The sequence below is a fragment of the Magnolia sinica genome, chromosome 8, assembly GCF_029962835.1.
Source record: "Magnolia sinica isolate HGM2019 chromosome 8, MsV1, whole genome shotgun sequence".
Taxonomy (NCBI): Eukaryota; Viridiplantae; Streptophyta; class Magnoliopsida; order Magnoliales; family Magnoliaceae; genus Magnolia; species Magnolia sinica.
This window is the reverse complement of record NC_080580.1, coordinates 12726933-12746477: the sequence shown is the minus strand read 5'-3', so window position 1 is coordinate 12746477 and position 19545 is coordinate 12726933. Positions and strand designations below refer to the sequence as shown.

Below are 19545 nucleotides of genomic sequence, written 5' to 3'. Positions count from 1 at the left end.
GGCTGAGTCGAGCCAAACTGGGCAAAGCTAAACTCGGATTGACACGTCTACACCTCTAGGTATGATATGTCAAACATTACATGCGCACACCACCCACAGTGCATGCCATGCTGGGTCTGGACTTATCTACATGCTCCATTTTTGTTCTTCCCAATTTATTTTTTACAGTGTTGTGATCGATTACACATTAGCTGCCACCTCAATGCCACGTGTTGACCTCATATTAAAAAAAAAAAAACAAAAAAGGTAGACATGGTCTCTCTCGCTCTCGGGATGTTCTCTTTACACAAAAAATAAATTCTCTTATTTTCATCTTTTATTCATAATTTATTATTATTATATTAAAATACTGAGCATCAACCGCTGTAACGGTGTAGTCGACAATTTTGTCAATCGAAGATTGCAGTAATGTATTTGAGCCGTTCATACAGTTGAGACAAGCAACTTAGTTAAGCGCCTCTGTTAGCTATGTTATTGGTCAATTTCCTTTATTTTTTATTTTCCTTCACGGCAGGTGTACTCGTTATAATATACTTTTTATTTATTTGATCCATTTGATTTCTCATTATTTCTGATATGCTGAAACAACGTCTCTTTCGCCACTCTAAATCCAAGGAGTTATTTGATACATTGGTGGAGTATGAAAATTCATACACATGCCCTACGGTGACTGTGATGTGGCACATGTATAACTCAATCCCAACCATCTGACAGTGGACTCATTTACCGGATTCCACAAATACCCAAACGTCAGAGTGTAATGGTGGCTCTTACCATCTGGTTGGAGGACATAATCCAAACCGTCAAATTGGTGAAAGGTCAAGGGTCCTAATGCAACAAGCAAATCTCCATTAATAGGATGTTATCTAATTTTCGAGGTGTGCTCCATGGACTCGGATTGCGTTGCGTAGCACACGGTACTGTGTGCTGCCGGAAAAGCTCTGTGGGAATATGATGTTTGTGTTTTATCCATCCTGTCCATCCATTTTGCCAGGATATTTTAGGACATGACGCAAAAGATGAGGTAGATTCAAATTTCAGGTGGACCACATCACAGGAAACAATATTGATTGAACGCCTACCATTAAAAACTCCATAGGGCCCACTGTAGTGTTTATTTGCCATCCAATCTAGGTCATTCAGGTCATTCAGATCTGGATGAAGGGAAAACACAAATATCAGCTTGATCTAAAACTTTTGGAGTCTCAAGAAGCTTTTAATGGCGGCCGTTCAATCACCACTGTTTCCCAAGGTGTGCTCCATATGAGATTTGGATCTGCATTATTTTTGGGCTCATGTCCTAAAATGAGCTGGAAAAATGGATGGACGGCGTGGATAAAGCACACACATCATGGTGGGACCCACTACACTACGCAATCCGATTCCATGCACCATTCTAGAGGGGCCAACTGTTTGGACGGTTTGAATGGGGTACGCGTATGCCACGTGTACGGTGGATGGGTGCATCCATGCGGACGGTCGTACTCTACCAGACTGTATATTTCTTCCGGCACTTAATTGCGTGAAGATCACATCTGTCTGGAACTCAAATTGATCCAACCATTAGTGGGCCACATCGGTACGTTGAATCGGAATGAAAAAGCGGCCTTTGATTCGATCTTGTGGCATTCCACACATGGCATGGCCCACCACTTTCATGCATCAGCTGTAATTTTTTTATCAGGCACATGATAAAGTGCTCCCTACCTAATGAATGGCCCAGATACCACACACTTGTGCATGCGGATAGTTGTACAGTGAAACCTCGTCCAACAAACGCAAGTACACTTCAAGCAATCCTATTTCCTCCGAAAGCGGATTGCGTCCTGCCGCCTGGACGGACTCGGTCCAGGCAGGGCCACTGTGGAGCCCACCGTGATGAATGGTTTTATCCAATCCCTTCATCCATTTTCTAATATCATTTTAGAATGTTATATTAAAAATTATACAGATAAATTTCTTATATGGACCACACGATATCGATTGAATACCCACAATCAAAAACTTTTTGGGGCCACAGAATTTTTGGATCAAGCTGAAATTTATTCTTTCCCTTCACTGAGGTTTTTGTGACCTTATGAACAGGTTGGATGGAAATAAGATATCACGGTGGGCCCAAGGAAGGTTTAAACGGTGGGTGCCATTATCACCACGGCTTCCTGTGGTGTCCACTTGAGCCTCGGATCTGACTCATTTTTGGGCTCATGTCCTAAAATGATATGAAAAAATGGATGGACGGAGTGGATAAAATCCATAAATCACGGTGGGCCCCACAGAGCCTCTACCTGGACCGAGTCCCTCCAGGTGGGGGTTGGACGCAATCCGCTTCCATTTCCGCCCTTTCCGACGCTTGGGCCACTACAACAGAGAAAAGCGACCATACCGTTGTAGACTGGTTCTCTCCATAGGCATGCACACAAGATCTGTACACATGTCATTATATCTACTCAATCCAAGCTGTTCATGTCATTTTCCCAACTTCAGATTTATCATAGACCCAAGATAAAAATCATTAGATGATCTCAGCCGCTGATTAATTAATATTTATACACTACCATCGGAATACCGGATAAATTGATATTAATCGATTTCGTAAAGCCACCCATCCTGCGTACCTTTTGGATTATAAGCCATATTCAACGGCCACGATTTGGACGCTATTGATTGAGGTGAACGAATGCAACCCATGTGCGTGATTAGTCAGACTTATCGTACTCTACAAACTATGTACCAACTTAACTCTGTCAACGAAGGGGTGCGGTTTAGGCTGATCCCCGGATCGACCGAGGTCGGTGGATGCCTAACTGTGGGGCCCACATTGATATGTACGCCTTACATCCATGCCGTTCATCCGCTTTTAAAGCTCATTTTAAGACATGATGAAAAAACATGAAGAATATCCATGTCCTAGGTGGACCATATTACAAGAAACCAGGTGATTGAATATACACCATTCAAACTTCTTGGGAGCCACCTGGATGTTTATTCCCCATCCAATCTATTAATAAGGTCAAAAATATCTGGATGAAAGGATCACAAGAATATTAGATTGATCCAAAGCTTTTGTGGCCCACAAAAAGCTCTTAAATGGTCAATATCCACTGTTTCCTGTGGTGTGATCCGAATGAGATTTGGATCTTATTCATTTTTTGGATCATTGGCTGAACTGAGGTGTAAAAACTGATGGACGGCGTGGATTTAAGACACGGGCATCATTGTAGGCCCCGCTGTTAGGGTTCCACAGACCTTGCTCGATCCGGGGATCCACCGAAGCCACGCCCTCAGCGAAGGAAACGGATTGGCTACTCCCCCTGCCACCAGCCAATGACTGGTGGTCGGTGCTCTGTGGGCCCCACCATGATGTATGTGTTTCATCCATGCCGTCCATCTATTTTTCCAGATCATTTTATTGTACGAGAGAAAAAATGAGTATATTCCAATCTCAAGTGGACCACATTAGAGGAAACAGTGTTGAATGAATTTCGACCATTAAAAACATTTTGGGGGCATAAAAGTCTTGGATCAATCTGATCTTTGTTTTTTCCCTTCATCTGGGTCTGTATGACTAATCAACATATTTGATGTCAAATAAACAGTACAGTGGGCCTTAGGAGGATTTTAATGGTGGATATCCAATCACTATTGTTTTCGTACGGTGTGGTCCACCTGAAATTTATATTCTTGTAATTTTTTGTATAAGTCCGTAAATTCATCTGTAAAAATTAATGAACGGAATGGATGAAGTACATACGTCATGGTGGGACCCACAGTTCACCGACCATCAGCCACGGGGCTGGTGGCAGTGGGAGTAGCCAATCCGTTCCCCTCAACGAAGGGCTCAGGTGGAATCACTCCTCGTTTCGCTCCCTGACGCGAATATCCTACAGCAGCTGTTGTAGAGAGCCTGTGCAACAAAAAGAAACATGGGGCCCATTGTTATGTCTGTATTAAATCTACTCTGTCCATCACTTAATACATCTCATCATAATATGCAATCCCAAAAAACAGACCGATCCAAAATATAATTGGGCCACATCACTGCAAAAATCTCGGATGCAGTCTCCAACCATTTAAACCTTCCTGGGGCCCCCCGTAATTATTATGTACCATCCAAACCGTTAATCTTATGAAACCCACAAGGATTATGCGAAATATAAAAAAGGTACTGATTGAATACTTTGGTAGGCCCCAAGAAGGCTTCAACGGTATCCATTCCTGTATCCACTTCTACAACCATTGGAATGGATATTTTGATCGGTTACTTTATATATCACATCCTACATGAGCTAAATAAAATCATGTACGGTTCAGATCTTGTAAAAAAATCACGTTGGGTCCCACAGAGCCTTCAGCTACAGGTGCTCTCGACATCAACCGTTGTAAGTAATCGACCTTCGTCGCTCCTTCTTTCACTATAAATAAATAAACAAATTCCCACCTCCGTCTCTCTCTCTAAAATGGCGCTTTTCTCCATTTTGTCTCTCCTCTTCCTCTCTCTCCTCCGCCCTTCAACATCCATCGGCGTGAACTACGGTACTCTCGCAGACAACCTCCCTCCAGCTACACAGGTCGCGAGCTTCCTGAAACAACACACCTTCATCGATGCCATCAAGATCTTCAATGCCGATCACGCCATCATCGGCGCCTTCGCTAACACCAACATCGCCGTTACCGTTACAGTTCCTAACGGAGAAATCCCTGCTCTTTCCAAAATACGAAGGGCCCGAGCATGGGTCGCCGCCAACATCGTCCCTTTCTTTCCCGCCACGAAGATCACCTGCATCGCCGTTGGCAATGAGATCATCTACTCCGGCGATAAGAACCTCATCGTCAACCTCCTCCCCGCAATGAAAAACATCCACCATGCCCTCAAACGAGCTGGAATCACCACCATCAAGGTCTGAGATTTTCAAATTCTCGTTATATATATTTTTCCGATATTATCATGATATTTTCAAAATATTGAAGGTTTTAAATTTATTGCATTTAGTTATTTAATTATCACGTTTTTAACGTTTAAAAAATCACTTAAAAGTCAGGATAATGGGAAATGTTTCTACAAGGAGGTGTTAACCGGGGAACACGTGGGGCCCACCTTGATGATGTGTTGTATATCTAGGTGGTCCAGCTGTTTTTCCGGCGCATTTTAGGGCATGGTTCCAAAAATTAAGAAGATCCAAATCTCAGGTGGACCACACCCATTGGAAACAGTGGTGATTGAATGTCCACCATTAAAAACTACCCAGGGCCCACTGTAAGCAGATCCGTAATGTTTATTTTCCATCCAACCCGTTGATAAGGTCAATCAGATCTGGATGAAGGAAAAATATGAAGATTGATCTAAAATTTTTAGGACCCACAAGAAGTTTTTAACGGTCATTCACTACCTTTTTCAATGGTGTGGTCCACTGGAGATTTGGGTCTTCTTAAGTTTTGGGATAACGTTCTAAAATGGTCTGAAAAAACGGATGGGCAGCGTTGATATACAACACAATCATCAAGGTGGGGCCCACACAGTAAGGATAACCTCACAAAAATGTTACACGAGTAACACCAAATCCGATCCTTGCTTCACCGTGATGTGTGTAGGACATCCACCCTGTCTGTGAGATGCATTACCTCTTATTAGGCCTGGAGCCCAAAGGATAGCCTGATCCGTGACTCAGGTGGGCCACATCAAATGAAACTATAGAGAGTAGACACCCACCCATCAAAATCTTCCCAATTGTATGTGGGGTCCACCGAGATGTGGTTCAGAAATCTGACTTATTAATTGTGTCCCATCTAAATGAAGGTTTTGCCAAATTTTAGGCTAAAACTTGGATGGCTTGGGAAGTGATGTTATCTATGTTGAGGCAATGATTCTGCATTGTTGCAGATGATGTGGCCCTCCTGAATCTTGGATTTTTGGGACATCCCATCTTTTAGATAACACATACATATTATGGTGGTGGGGCCCACAGATTTCATCCCCACCTTATCCTACCGGTCCAATTAATGCATTGGACCACGAGTTTAGGTCCACCTAATTTCTAACCTTTTGTATGCATGTGACATCCAACTCATCCAATAGTTTGGCCTCACTATAAGGACCATGCTATGGAAATATCAGCCACACCGACTCATTGAGTAAACCACACTTGTAGTTTTGTATTCATCACTTCATGAATGGAGCTACTTTTTGCTTTACCTAATCCTCATGGGGTGGCCTACCTATTTGAAGGGTTTGATGCCACATTCACTTTATAGGTTGAAAATTATTTGATTGGTGGTCCATTTTTAATGATCTTATTAGTATTTCATCACATGATGGTATTACTTGTCTACTAAATTTATAATAACACGTGGGATGTTAATTAGTAATCGGGCCTAACCGTGTGATTGGGGCTAATTTTTACAACCATCAATTGAATATGTCTCATAAATCATATGGTTAAGAGACGTTTGGATGCTTGTAAACAGGGCTTACTGTAAGGGGCTTTATTGGGAGCTTGTAAATGGAGGTAAATGGGAAATAGATTTAGAGATAAATGAATTGGAAGTAGATTACTTAAGCTATCTTTGGATGAGAGTAAATGAAATGCATGACATTTGCTATGTCTCAGTAGTAGGCTCTGAGCACCCCTTGTGGTGCAAGCGTGTGAGGTGGGTATGAGTGTGTGTGGGAGAGGTGAGTGTGTGGGAAGCGGATTGCAAATTGAGTAACTCAGTACGTTTAGCGTACTGAGTAAACTCTGTGGGGTCCACCGTGATTTATGTATTTTATCCAGTATGTCCATCCATTTTACAAGATAATTTTACGTCCTTAGCTCAAAACTGAAGCATATACAAGGCTAAAATGGACCACACCACAGGAAATAGTGTGAATTGAATTTCTACCGTTGAAAAATTCTTGAGGGCCCTAGAATTTTGGATCAAGATTATATTTGTTTTATCCTTTCATCCATGTTTTTTTGATCTTATAAACAGTTTAGATGAAAAATAAGCATCACTGTGGGGCCTAGAAAGGTTTCAACAGTGGAAATCATTATTTCCACTGCTTCCTGAGGTATGGTCCACTTAAGATTTGTATAAGCTTCAATTTTTGGCTCAATGCCTAAAATTAGATGGAAAAACGGATGGAAGGTGTGAATAAATCATATAAATTCACAGTGGGCCCAATTGAGTTTACTCAGTACGTAATCCAATTTCCAGTGTGTATGTTAAGAAAAAAGAAATGTGGGTGTGCATGTGTGCGTGTATTAAGAAAAAATAAAACACATTAATTGTCCATTTAGATGGCTAATGTTGGGAGAATTTAGATATCTTTTTTTATACGCTTGACTCTCCAAAGAAAAACTAAAAAGGCATTGACCTTCATTTACTCTCAATTCTATTTCTAGAGGGAGGATTTCATCTGCAGCCTCATTTACCTCCAGTTCATTTAATTTACCTCCATTTACTTCCATCCAAAAAAATAAAAAATAAAAATCATTTACTCTCATTTACTCTCATCCAAACTAACTCCTAAATGATTTAGGATTTGTATTTAGATACTAAAAAATACTTACAAATGATTTATAGGTCATAAATCATTTACAGCCATATTTAATTTACAAGCAAAAATCTGTAATTTCATTTACTGACTTAAACATTTTATAAGCTATCTAAATACAAATACAAATACCAAAAGAAAAAAAAAAAAAATCATTTAGACCTTACAGTTAAACAAAATAAGTTACAAATGATTTATGGATCATTTATCCATAATTCATTTACCACTTGAACACATTCAAGCAACCTAACCACTGAATCAAAGTGCTACTTAGGAATCATAATTAATATAAAATGAAAATATAGTGAATAAATGTTTCAAGATGATAATTGTAGCTATTTTGTTTCTCTCTTAACTAGAGTTGTATAGGAACCGAGTTAGCTTGGTTAACTCAGCTCAACTCGGCTTCAAAAAGCTCGATTGGGTTCGAGTCACGTCAAGTTAATTTTTTTAGCTAGAAAACATTGAGTTAAGCCTGAGCTAGACTGAGCTCGACTCCAAACTTGACTCGGTTCGAATCAATTCGACTTGGATAATGTTCACTTAATATAAATATTTATATTTTAATATATTATATATTATAATATATTATAGTCAAGCCGAGTTTGAACTGGGGTAGTTTGCTGGCAGAGCCGAGCCGAGCTGGGCCAAGCTCGACTCGGTTCAGCTCGTGTACAGCTCAACTCTTAACGGTCCATTCTCAAGCAATTAATTTATAAATAAATACTTTCTAATATTTTATTTATTTCATACGAGATTTGAGAAATTAAAATATCTTAAAATATCCCGATAAATTACTGAAACGGTGATTTGCCAATGTCCAGGTCTCGACGCCCAACACACTCGGCTTCCTCGCCGCCTCGGATCCCCCGTCTACGGGTCGCTTCAAAGACGCCTACGAGCGCGTGATCTTATCGCCGATGCTTGCGTTCCTCCGCGAGACGAAATCCCCATTCATGATAAATCCCTACCCCTATTTCGCATTCTACGACAAAACTCTAAATTACGCCATCTTCAAACCCAATCCTGGGAAGTTTGACGCTGCCACGGGTATCAAATACACTAGCATGTTTGACGCGATGCTTGACGCCGTCTATACGGCGATGAAACGGATCGGGTACGGAGACGTCGAGATCGTCGTGGCCGAGACCGGGTGGCCCTCGATCGGGGACCCGAACCAGATGGGTGTGAGTGTGGAGAACGCAGCTTCTTATAATGGGAATTTGATACGGCACGTGACTTCGGGGAAAGGAACGCCGTTAATGCCGGGACGGAAGTTCGAGACGTACGTCTTCTCGCTGTTTAATGAGAATCTGAAGCCGGGTTCGACTGCTGAGAGGAATTTTGGGCTTTTCAAACCGGATCTGACTCCGGTTTATGATGTTGGGATCATGCGCGGGCAGGTAAGAGGAAAACCCGGTTTATGAAGCGGTTCGACCGTTTTTTTTTAAAAAAAAAACAAAATTACGAGAATGCCTTTAAGCCATTGTTCAGGGCAGTATCGTAAATGTCAAGAAATTTTGATGCATGTTCTTTGTTTTCCCTCCATCCAGAGGAGGAAATCGGATTGCGTACTGAGTTACTCAGTACGCTCTTATCGTACTGAGTAAACTCTGTTTGGCCTACCGTTAATGTATTTGGTTTATCCACGCCGTTCATCCGCTTTTCCAGCTCATTTTAGGGGTTGAGCCCAAAATTTAAATATATCCAAAGATAAGATGGACAATACCATGGGAAACAGTTGGAATAATGATTTCCACGGTTGAAACCTTTCTATGGCCACAGTGATGTTTATTTCTCATCCAAACTGTTCATAAGATCACACAGACATGGATGAAGGGAAAACACAAATACAAGCTTGATCCAAAACTTCTGTGGGCCCCAAGAAAATTTCAACGGTTGACGTTCAATTCACACTGTTTCCTGTGGTATGGTCCACTCGAGCTTTGGGTATAATTCATTTTTAGGCTTAACACCTAAAATTACCTGGTAAAATGGATCGAGTGAGTACATAAATCACGGTGGACCCCACAGAGTTTACTCAGTACACGTACTGAGTCACTCAGTACGCAATCCGCTTCCCGAGAGCAGGAGCCACGTATCGTTCTATGGGGCCCACATGATGAGATGTTCGGATGATCGGAACCGTCGAAATTCTGGATGGTACTTAGTACAGTCTATCGTCAGAAGGTTAACCTGATCGGATCGTTCAAAGCTTTATATTCTGTAGATGAAAGTACACCACAGAAAAGAAGAACGAGATGGGATTATTGTACCATGGCTTAATTACAACCTTTTCTAGAATATGGACGGTTCAGATGGTTAGAACATCCCAGCATATGGACCCGATGGAGCGACACATGCTGACCGATTCTTGTGGGATGGAAAACGAAATCTCATGGAATGGCCGGAGGAACACCGAGTTCAGTGAGGTAGTGACGTGGCAAGATTTAATAGCCAGTCCTGCCATCAAAGATGGATTTGGATTAGGTACCAACGGCTTCAGTAGTTATCTCACTATTGAAGTGACGTCACCAAGTTGAGCCCTACTATGATGTATGTGTTGTATCCACGCTGTTCATTCATTTATTCCGCGGCCAACACGTGAATAAAGCAAATCCAAAGCTAGCGAAGCCATCCTAGACCCATTATCTTTACTTGAAATACAACCCATTCATAAGTTCACACAGACATTGCAAGAGTGGAAAACACAAATATGAGCTTGATATAAAACTTCCATGGGATAAGTTTTTAATGATAGGCGTTCAATCTCTACTATTTTGCATGGTAGGTCCATCTGAGCTTCGAATGTGCCTCATTTTTTAGCTCATGTCATAAAATGATCTATTCAAATGGATAAACACGGTAGATACAACACATACATCATGGTGAGGCCTATATAACTTTGTGATGTGACTTCACTGGTGAGATTAGCGGATCCACTTCCGAAAGTTAGCAAATGTTTCTCTCTCTTTTTAAAGTGTTTATTAAAACTAAATTGAAGGTCACAGTCAAAATCAAAGATAGCTTTACTTATCTCATTTTTTGCATTAGTCTATCTATTTCTTTCCATTAATTTTCTCTTGATTATGTCAGCTAATATTATCTCCTTTGCTAACATGATTTTATTAATAAAATTCTATTGCTAACTGCATGAAATATAGCTGGAATTTCGCCACTAATTTAAGGTAAAACTCAACTTTATAAAAGTGAAAACTTTGTAAGCCCCTTTATAGTGTATATCTTATCTCTACTATGTCAATTCATTTTTTCATAACATTTTAGGACATAAGCCCAAAAAATGAGGCAAATCCAAAGCTCAAGTGGACCATACCACAAAAAACATTGGGTTTAACCGTGTGCGTCTATCCCCACTGCTTCTTTTGGTGTTATCCAGTTGAGCTTTGGATCTGCCTCAATTTTTTTGTTCATATTCTAAAATGACCTAGCAAAATGAATGTACTACGTTCACATACATCATGTTGCCATGTAAGCATTGTACATAGGTCATGGAAATTGAGAATTCTTTGAGATACCGTACCGGTCAAATCTTATGGGAGAAAATATTGAAGTAAATAATTACTACTTATTTAGCTTAAAATACTAGTAATGGCCTAAAATTAAGTAGGCCCTAAAATTTTATCTATCACTATTCCTACTTTATTTTTGTTATTCATTTATTATATGCCAAAGCTTATATCCATATTTCCTTTGGTTTTGGCCTAATTTCACTTTGTCTCTAACATGAGCTTTGTCAACTCTCCTTTGTTTCATCATACTTATGAACTTTATACCTTTACCTGTCAACGTTCCTATCAATGTTGCAAGATGAATCTTCTTATTTTGGACTAATTACTTTACTCACCGCACACGCCTAGAATGGCATGAAAACCCTCTCACTATAACTAAGCTATTACTTCCGAGGTTGCCTTACCCAGCCCTTTCCTATTTCTTACTGCACCCAAGATCTAATGAAGCGCCAGTTAAAAACACTCTAGCATGAGTTTGAAATATCATATTGTTCAGTTATGATGAAGTTTTGGCACTAGTTTGACACCAACTGGCAACGTAAACCCAATCTTCCTTGCTCCAGTGGTAGACTCTTTAGGAGTTTCAACACCTGGTCAAGGGTTCGAGTACCCATAGGTAGTGAAATCCCACAGCGGTGTGAGTGTGGTGGTGTGTGTGCGTGTGTTAAAAAAAAATAAAAATAAAAAAATCTGGCAACCTAAACCCAATCCTCCTTTATTTGAGCTGCGGACCGGCAATGAGAGCATAAACTCCCACATGTGTTAAACACGCTATTACATATGTTGATTACAATCAAAAGCTATCAATGATTTATTACATTGATTATAATCAATGTTTTAAAATAAATATTTATAATATTTTTATTCTCAGTGAAAATTTTTAAATAATATCCTAAGAAAAACCTCAAAATTTGAAAATCCCCAAGATATTTTCATGCTAAGAAATTGCTGAGAACATGATTTGTCACTATGCACCTAGTATGAGCTACACAGAGAAATAGCGAAATCTATAAACATCCTTCAACAGTGGGTGGCCTACCCTCATTTTGTCTAGTGTTGTAGCCCACTCGATTTTTAGGGCCCATTTGGATACCACCAAAATAGTTAGTTTTTCTACTTACAGCAATAGATAAGTGATTTATTTTAGATAAGTTTAGTTTATGATTAATTATAATTAACTTTTTTACTTAAAAGTACTTATGTAGATTAATTAAATTTTTTTGAGCTTTTCTACTTTTATAAGTTATTAAAGAGAGGTATCAGGAGAGACAAAAGAGAGTAGAAGCTGATCACTATGTTATTTGCCAAACATATTTATTTTTTTAATGAGTATAAACTAAGATAAGTTACTTATTGAATAAGTAGCTTATCTTAAGCAACTTATAATCCAAATGCTTCCTTAATGTCTTTTTCTTTATCATCATATCCTAACATAAGTCAGTACAACAGATGTATAAATATCACTCATTTATCACGGCAGGTATGACACAGCCTCTATTGCAATCTCCCAAATAACACAATAAAAACTGCTCTGCACGTGTATGAAATAACATTTAGAGTATCAAATAACTTCACTGACCAAAATAACCATGCTTTTTTTCCTTTTCAGTCCGGCGGTCCAGCACCGACCCCTACGACCCCGTCGGGTTCGGCGCACAAGTGGTGCGTAGCGAAACAGGGAATAAGCGCGCAATCCCTGCAATCCAACATCGACTACGTATGTAGCTCAGGCATAGATTGCAAGCCCATCCAGGCTGGTGGGCCATGCTTCCTTCCTAACACGATCCAGGCCCATGCTTCCTACGTGATGAACGCTTACTATCAATCCAAGGGTCGGAACAACTTCAACTGCGATTTCTCTAATACCGGAGTCATCACCACGTCCAACCCAAGTAAGACAGACGACCCCACACTACATCTCGAATGTTGAAAATCCAAGCCTTCTACTAGGTGGGCCACATTATTTAGATCTTCTGGATTGAAAATCAGGTTGTTTCGGTCTGCAGCAGATAGACCAAGTTCCATTTGTTTTGTAACAGTATAGCCCACTGCCCATTATGGGATGAAAAAACAACCTGACTGTTAGGCCAGAAGATCCGAGAAGTGTGTGGCCCACCCCCATGGAAAGCTAGGATCTCCTCTACATGGAACCTGTTCATTCAACGGCTCAGGGGTGGCAATGTGATGGGGCAGAGCTACTCGATGGCCCACCTTTCGAATGTTGGTCATTTTCGTTAGTATGATTATGTGTCCATTTGGAGCAAGTGGGGACCCTTGTTAGGTGATCAGAACCGTCAAACTGATGGGCCCTGACATGGATGGCGGAGACACGTAGATCAGATAGGTTAGATTCTTCCAAGGGTTGTGGTATTTTTGTTACAGCCCATCTATGATGGGCAGCATCAGTTCAACGGTTTGGATCACCTAAAATGGCCCACTTGCACGAACTGGTGCATCAGGCAAGTACTCACGTGCATGAGGGCCTTGTGATTCGCATGTGTGTGGACTATTCACGAGGTTGCTTATTGAGCATGTGGTCCAATTCATGCCACGTGTAAGATGTGGTGTATGACAGACCTTGAATATGGGATTTATATCCACGCCGTCCATCAGTTTTTTCCAGCTTATTTTGGGGCATGGACTAAAAAATGAAGCAGAAACAAATCTCAAGTGGACCACACAGTAGAGATTGAATGCCCACCTTTCAAAACTTCTTGGGGCCACAGAAGTTTTGGATGAAGCTGATATTTGTGTTTTCACTTCATCCAGGTCTGTGTGACCTTATAAACAGGTTGGATGGTGATAAACATTACAGTGGGCTCTAGAATTTTTTAAACGATTAGCATTCAATGACCACTGTTCTTGTGGTGTGGTCCACTTTAGACTTGGATCTGCTTCATTTTTGGATCCATGCCCTAAAATGAGCTGGAAAAACTAATGGACGGCGAGGATATAAAGCACATATATCTAGGTGGGCCCCACGGTCAGGGCAACACCCACTAACGATGTTACCTGGGTAACACCTAATCCGTTCCCGCCCCACAATGGAAGCTCTGTGGGGCTCACAAGAGACATCCATGTGACATCCCCACCGTCCATCAGTGTTGCCAGAGCTGATGTTGAACATGAACCCAAAAACTGGACAACTGACCATTTTAATTTTTAAATATGATTTTTATTGCTATCATTTGATGGATAGGATGAGAATTGAATCAGCTTCTTTTTGGGTCCAGATCCAAACACGTGTCGGTGAACATTATGGACGATGAGGATCTCATCCACATGAAGTGGTTACGTCCAAATCAACGAAAGTCATGCCCACCGTCTGATTACAAAGTCACGGCAGGGTTTTCTCAGGATAAACTCCAGCCGACAACTGAATGACTTGGACACATGTGACAAAAGCCCAAAAACTGGACAACTGACCATTTTAATTTTTAAATATGATTTTTATTGCTATCATTTGATGGATAGGATTGTCCAGTAGTTGTGATTTTCGGGCTACTGTCCATTTGGAATGGATCCTGTGATTTGAACGGTCTAGATCAACATATAGGAATGCCATGCTAACTCTTTTTCTTCTTTTTTTCAGGTTCGGGTTCTTGTAAATATAGCTTTTGAAAAGATATTTGAAGGTTAATACCTGCAAAGGGCTCTCATGGTCTTATATTTACCTTTTTGCCCCTCTAAGTTATATTTCATTGTAAAATGTTTGATGAGTTGGGTTACTTTGAGATTCACAAATTCCACACGACATGCTGGCACACGTGCTTACATGGAACACGTGTGTGAGATCAGAGGTTCCCAACAGTTTGGAGTGAGTACTTGGATCCTCTCCCTACCTAAAGATCAAGCAGTTTCATTCCTCAGGTGGGCCACAATGGAGTGAGTTGTTGCCTAAAACAATTTATCCTAGCCATCCAATTGTTTTGCATGATGTGGCCTTCCTGAGTTGCTGAACGGCATGATTCGTAGGTTGAAAGACCTAAATGGTGTTGCCCACCTGATGGAAAGATCTGATTAAGCACACATGCGATGTGTTGGCACGTGTGCTTGCGTGTGGGTAGGCAGGGCTCTAGGAAGCTTGTGGAAGTAGCCCACTCATCTTGTTATTTGATATTTTATGTAAATTGTAACGATTCTATTTCTTTAAGGGAGAGCTTTGTAAAGACCATAATTTCAAAAATTGAATTTAAAGACTCTACTCGTTTGAGTTGATTCGACTAGATAGCAGAAGGTTTCGATTTCTTTATGGGAGAGCTTTGTCATTACCATAATTTTAAAAATCGAACTTAAGACTCTACTCGTTCGAGTTGACTCAACTAGATAGCAGAAGGCTGTAATCAAAGTACTAAAACTCACCTGGTCAACTCAAAACTCGGCTGAGTCAACTTGGCATGATTTGATTTCGAGTTGAGTATCCTCGTAGAAGCCGTCGGCATTTTGTTTAGCACAGGACTTGGTTGACTAGCGGAGTCCTTTGAAAAACTTGGATGCGTCGAGTGGACTCAGACATGTCAACTGAGTTGATATTAGGTTTTATATTAATGCCTGGAGCCCAAGAATCATGTGGGTCCATTCGTCTGGTGGCTTAAAGTTTACAAAAGGTCCAGTTGACCAAAAAATAAAAAAGAGAGAGACATGCTCCAATTATTACAACTATAGGGGAGTAGCACTTATATCTTACATAGAGAGGAAAAGAGAGAAGAATGCTCATAGGGTAGAGAAAGAAGGAAAAGGGGAAGGCTACGGTGAGGCTCACATGCATGCCAGAGGAAAAGAGAGAATGGTTGAATGGAGGACAACCTATCCCAGCCCATTCGAGTGTCTTATCTTCTTATTTTTTGAACTAATACTTTAATTTAAGCTGGCACAATATATGTATAGAGTTGATGTACCAAAATTATGATAATAGGACCCACAGAGCATATTGTATGGGCTCCCTAGGACCTTCCTTTAAAATGTGCTATTCATAAAAGAGAGGAAAGTCGGTGTGGGCTACTTGTAAGAAGTGAAAGAGGACAAAAATACCCTTGAGAAATGGCTCTGATTGACAACCACCACGTTTAACAGTTCGAAGAAAAATAATGACCTCATTTAAAACGTCTTCCTTTATCCCTAAAGTAATCAAAGTTGTTTGCCCTTGGAAATTGGGTCGAAAATATCCAGAAACTATTTGTCATAGATAAGATGCACTGAGATTCTAGCTGTTGGATTGAGCCTTTTTTCAGTGAGTCAATTTATTCAATAGGGTTACACTGGAATGCTCATAAAAATTCAAATTGAGTATTTGAACCCGACCCAAATTCATGTGATAATTCTAAACCTAACCCAACTCGATTTTTAATTTGCTCAACCCAATCCAAGTACCTTGACAGCCCAACCCAAGTTAGGTTTGGGTCAATCAAGTTCGGATTGACCCTAACCGAAGTTTTAGCCCTATATATGGCACACGTACATTTGAATTCCAACTTGCCTTGGATGTGGGTAATTCATCATTAGGGGCCAACCTTCTATATGAAATGTCCTCTGGTGAGGCTCACCTTGACCTGGGTCTTCTATCATGTGGGGCTCGTCATCAATGTTATTGTCCATCATGTGAGTTCACCTTTAATATCTACTACCTAGCATGTGGAGCCCATCTTTGATATGGACCATCCATCATGTGGGCCCCATTTTGGAGGTGAGCCGTCCATCATGTGGAGCCCACCTTTGATGTGGATAAGAGAGGTAGAGATGGGGATAAGTAGAAAAGTTAAAAGTTGAAAAGCAACAAAATAAAAACTTAGGATAAGTAACTTTCATAACATAAGTTACTTCTCTAATGATGCTTACTATACTAACATAAGTTTAAAAAGTTATTTATGGGGTGGTATCCAAACAGAGCCTAAAAGAACCAACAAGGTAGAATTAGATGACCCAATCATAATCAATGACATGAGTCAGAACAAGAAGTGTACCACATCAGAAGAATTTCTAATCCATTCAAGGTCCCAAAAGTTCTCATCCTTTCCATGTCTATCAACCCTTGGGGAAGATGGTGAGAATGGAAATTTCTCAGTCATTTCTACAGAGTTACTGCCCACGATTCATGATCTCTTCTATCCAATCACCCTTGAAATATCTTGTAGAAGAATCTCTGCAACTGCCGAAGATGAAGGTTAACCGGCCCTTGAGACAGACAAGCTCCATGCCATGGCTGATACTATGTGCCGTCTGTGCAGTAGAGTCATGCAACAATGCTAACAATCCCAAACAAGGGTAAGAAGAACAATAGCTAGACCTCCAGATACAAGAATCCCATCAAGGACATTATCATGAGATGGTTGGGAGTCTGGAAGTATTAGAAAACCCGAGAAGGAAAGAGGCATTGCTGCATTATCTTCTCTCCATTGCCATGTCTGTAAAGATAGAAATGGAAGTATGGGGCCTCAGTTTCCTATTCATTTCGCACAGGGAGCTGAATGAAATTTGTAGATTTGGAGCCATGGTTAATCTATCCAAGCCATTGATCTGATGGTGGCCACCATCATGGATGGGCCATTCCCCAAAATTTCTCAATTTGGTCAGCTCTGAGCTTCCTATTTATGGCAGGCAAATATATGATTAAAAAGAATTGCTGGAATAAGCCACATCCAAAGGAGGAATGATCAAAGATTCGATGGTTTGGATAGCACAACCATTGCCCCCAAGTCTACAAACTTCGTTTGGAGATGAATAGGAATCTCAGCCTCTGTAAGGATCTTCCAAAACACTGGCCCATCGATAAACAGATTCATCTTCAAAGCCTCTAAAAGAGATGTTCTTGATATCTTGTTAGAACGGTTTCAGATACTCTGCAGCTTCCACCTTGTTTCCCAGGCACATTGGACGATCGGGTTAATAGGGCCGACCGGCCCATGTTATTCCAACTTAAGGTTTCAACCGATCCTGTCCTGCAATCCCATCAAGCAAAGGCTGGGGGTATTATGTGGATGTGCCGAGCTGGATCCTTTGTCCTGCAATCCGATCAAGCAAAGGCTGCTGGTACCATCTGGACATGCCGGGCCAGCAAGAGCAGTTGACGCATCAAACCCGCATGCTCCAGAGAGGATTACCAGCAAGAATGGAGGGATTGCATAGCAGCTAAATGCAGATTGCTGGAATAAAAATAAGGGCAAAATAGAGAAAAAAAAATCCCCCACACATGTAAAAATGTAGGCTCTGGATATGGAAGTTTGAGTCTCGGAAGGCCCACTTTATCAAAACACATTAGGTTCGAATCACGGCATTCCATTTATTTTTGTCCATCTAAGACGGCAAAGACAATGAAGACATAACAGTAGTGATTAAGTAGTTTAGCTAGACATATCACACAAAGCTTATCCGAAGCATATGCATGGTTTGATTGGGTTTTCAGTTCATGAATATGGTTGAGTGATCCTGATAGTTAAGGTTAGGTCTGCCATGGATGGTCTAGTGAACCAAAAGCTCCTGTACAAACAACGCTTCAACTGTTATCTCACAAACAGACAAAAGAACATGTCCCCAATCACACCAAACCAAAGAACAACGAAGTTTCAATGGCTAGGATTTTCCCATATGATATACCATGGTGTATGGGGCGTCCGAAAGTGGGGCCTATCCTAATATCAATGTGAATCACTGAACCATGGGACCACTTGTACAGAAAACCCAAGTAAACTGTAGAAAGCCATAGTTGGAATCACGCATAGTAACTCACTTTTAGTTATGTGATGAAATTCATCTCTACTGTAATGACATAAAGAATATAATTGATAGTCACATTCCAAAATCATGTCCACACAATGCTACATTGAGAACCACTTGAAAGTTGGTAAGGACCGTCGGAGCAAGCTACAGTCCTTTCCACAAGTTTGAAAGCTATCATGCTGAGGATGAGCATGAGGTCAACAGATTTCCATGAATTACTTTACAAGATACAGTGAAAGAGGAGGTGGGCCACAGTGGGCATATAGGCTTAATATTACAGACTACTGCTCGTGCTTGACACGTGCTTTTAAGATACCCGGAACAGGAGGTGAAACAGGCAGCTTACCCATGGCATTGGACCTAGGATGTGGCACGTGCTGTTGATACATGGTAAGCATGCTGGCAGAGCTTTCACCCCCATTTGCGGTAGATTCGTGGGCCCCATCACTTTTCTGTCTATCACAGAATCTCATTGCCTTGAGAACATAAGCATCATCGTGCAACTCAAAAGGGGTGCTGCAATTAGAATTCACAGATACAGAGTTGGCATTAAAAGAGAAAACAAGACAGCTTTAATCCATCGTTGCTAACAAGTCACCCAAGCATGACTTCCGAAGACTTCGGACCCAGCCCTTTTTTCTTTTTTTTTCCTTTTTTTTCACCAATCAAAGACAAATCATATGATCCTAGGCCTACAGGGTGGATGGTATCCTTCGGCCTTGAGTTTTTATAAGCAACACCTGCAATTCAGCAATCTAGATGGATGAT

At 40.8% G+C, this 19545-nt stretch overlaps 2 protein-coding genes across 5 annotated transcripts in view; one reads left to right on the top strand and one right to left on the bottom strand.

The window, feature by feature from the left end:
* The first annotated feature begins 4439 nt into the window (after positions 1–4439).
* On the top strand, positions 4440–15292 carry LOC131252905 (glucan endo-1,3-beta-glucosidase-like). Its single transcript, XM_058253676.1, has 4 exons — positions 4440–4898; positions 8359–8937; positions 12674–12956; positions 14657–15292. The coding sequence occupies exons 1-4, from the start codon at positions 4458–4460 to the stop codon at positions 14683–14685; spliced, it is 1332 nt and encodes a 443-aa protein (XP_058109659.1). The 5' UTR covers positions 4440–4457; the 3' UTR covers positions 14686–15292.
* Positions 15293–18822: 3530 nt separating this feature from the next.
* LOC131252904 (transcription factor-like protein DPB) overlaps positions 18823–19545 on the bottom strand; it is a 39399-nt gene continuing 38676 nt past the window's right edge. For all 4 annotated transcript variants that reach the window (XM_058253672.1, XM_058253674.1, XM_058253673.1 and 1 more), the window contains one exon: positions 18823–19293. In XM_058253672.1, coding sequence (XP_058109655.1) covers positions 19059–19293 — 235 coding nt within the window. In that variant the 3' untranslated portion in view covers positions 18823–19058. The remainder of the gene's footprint in view (positions 19294–19545) is intronic.

Excerpts from the sequence above, each read along its gene's own strand:
- LOC131252905 (XM_058253676.1), top strand. The coding sequence starts at position 4,458 with ATGGCGCTTTTCTCCATTTTGTCTCTCCTCTTCCTCTCTCTCCTCCGC. Across the intron at positions 4,899-8,358 it reads CTGGAATCACCACCATCAAG|GTCTCGACGCCCAACACACT; the intron begins GTCTGAGATTTT and ends GCCAATGTCCAG. Across the intron at positions 8,938-12,673 it reads TTGGGATCATGCGCGGGCAG|TCCGGCGGTCCAGCACCGAC; the intron begins GTAAGAGGAAAA and ends TTTCCTTTTCAG.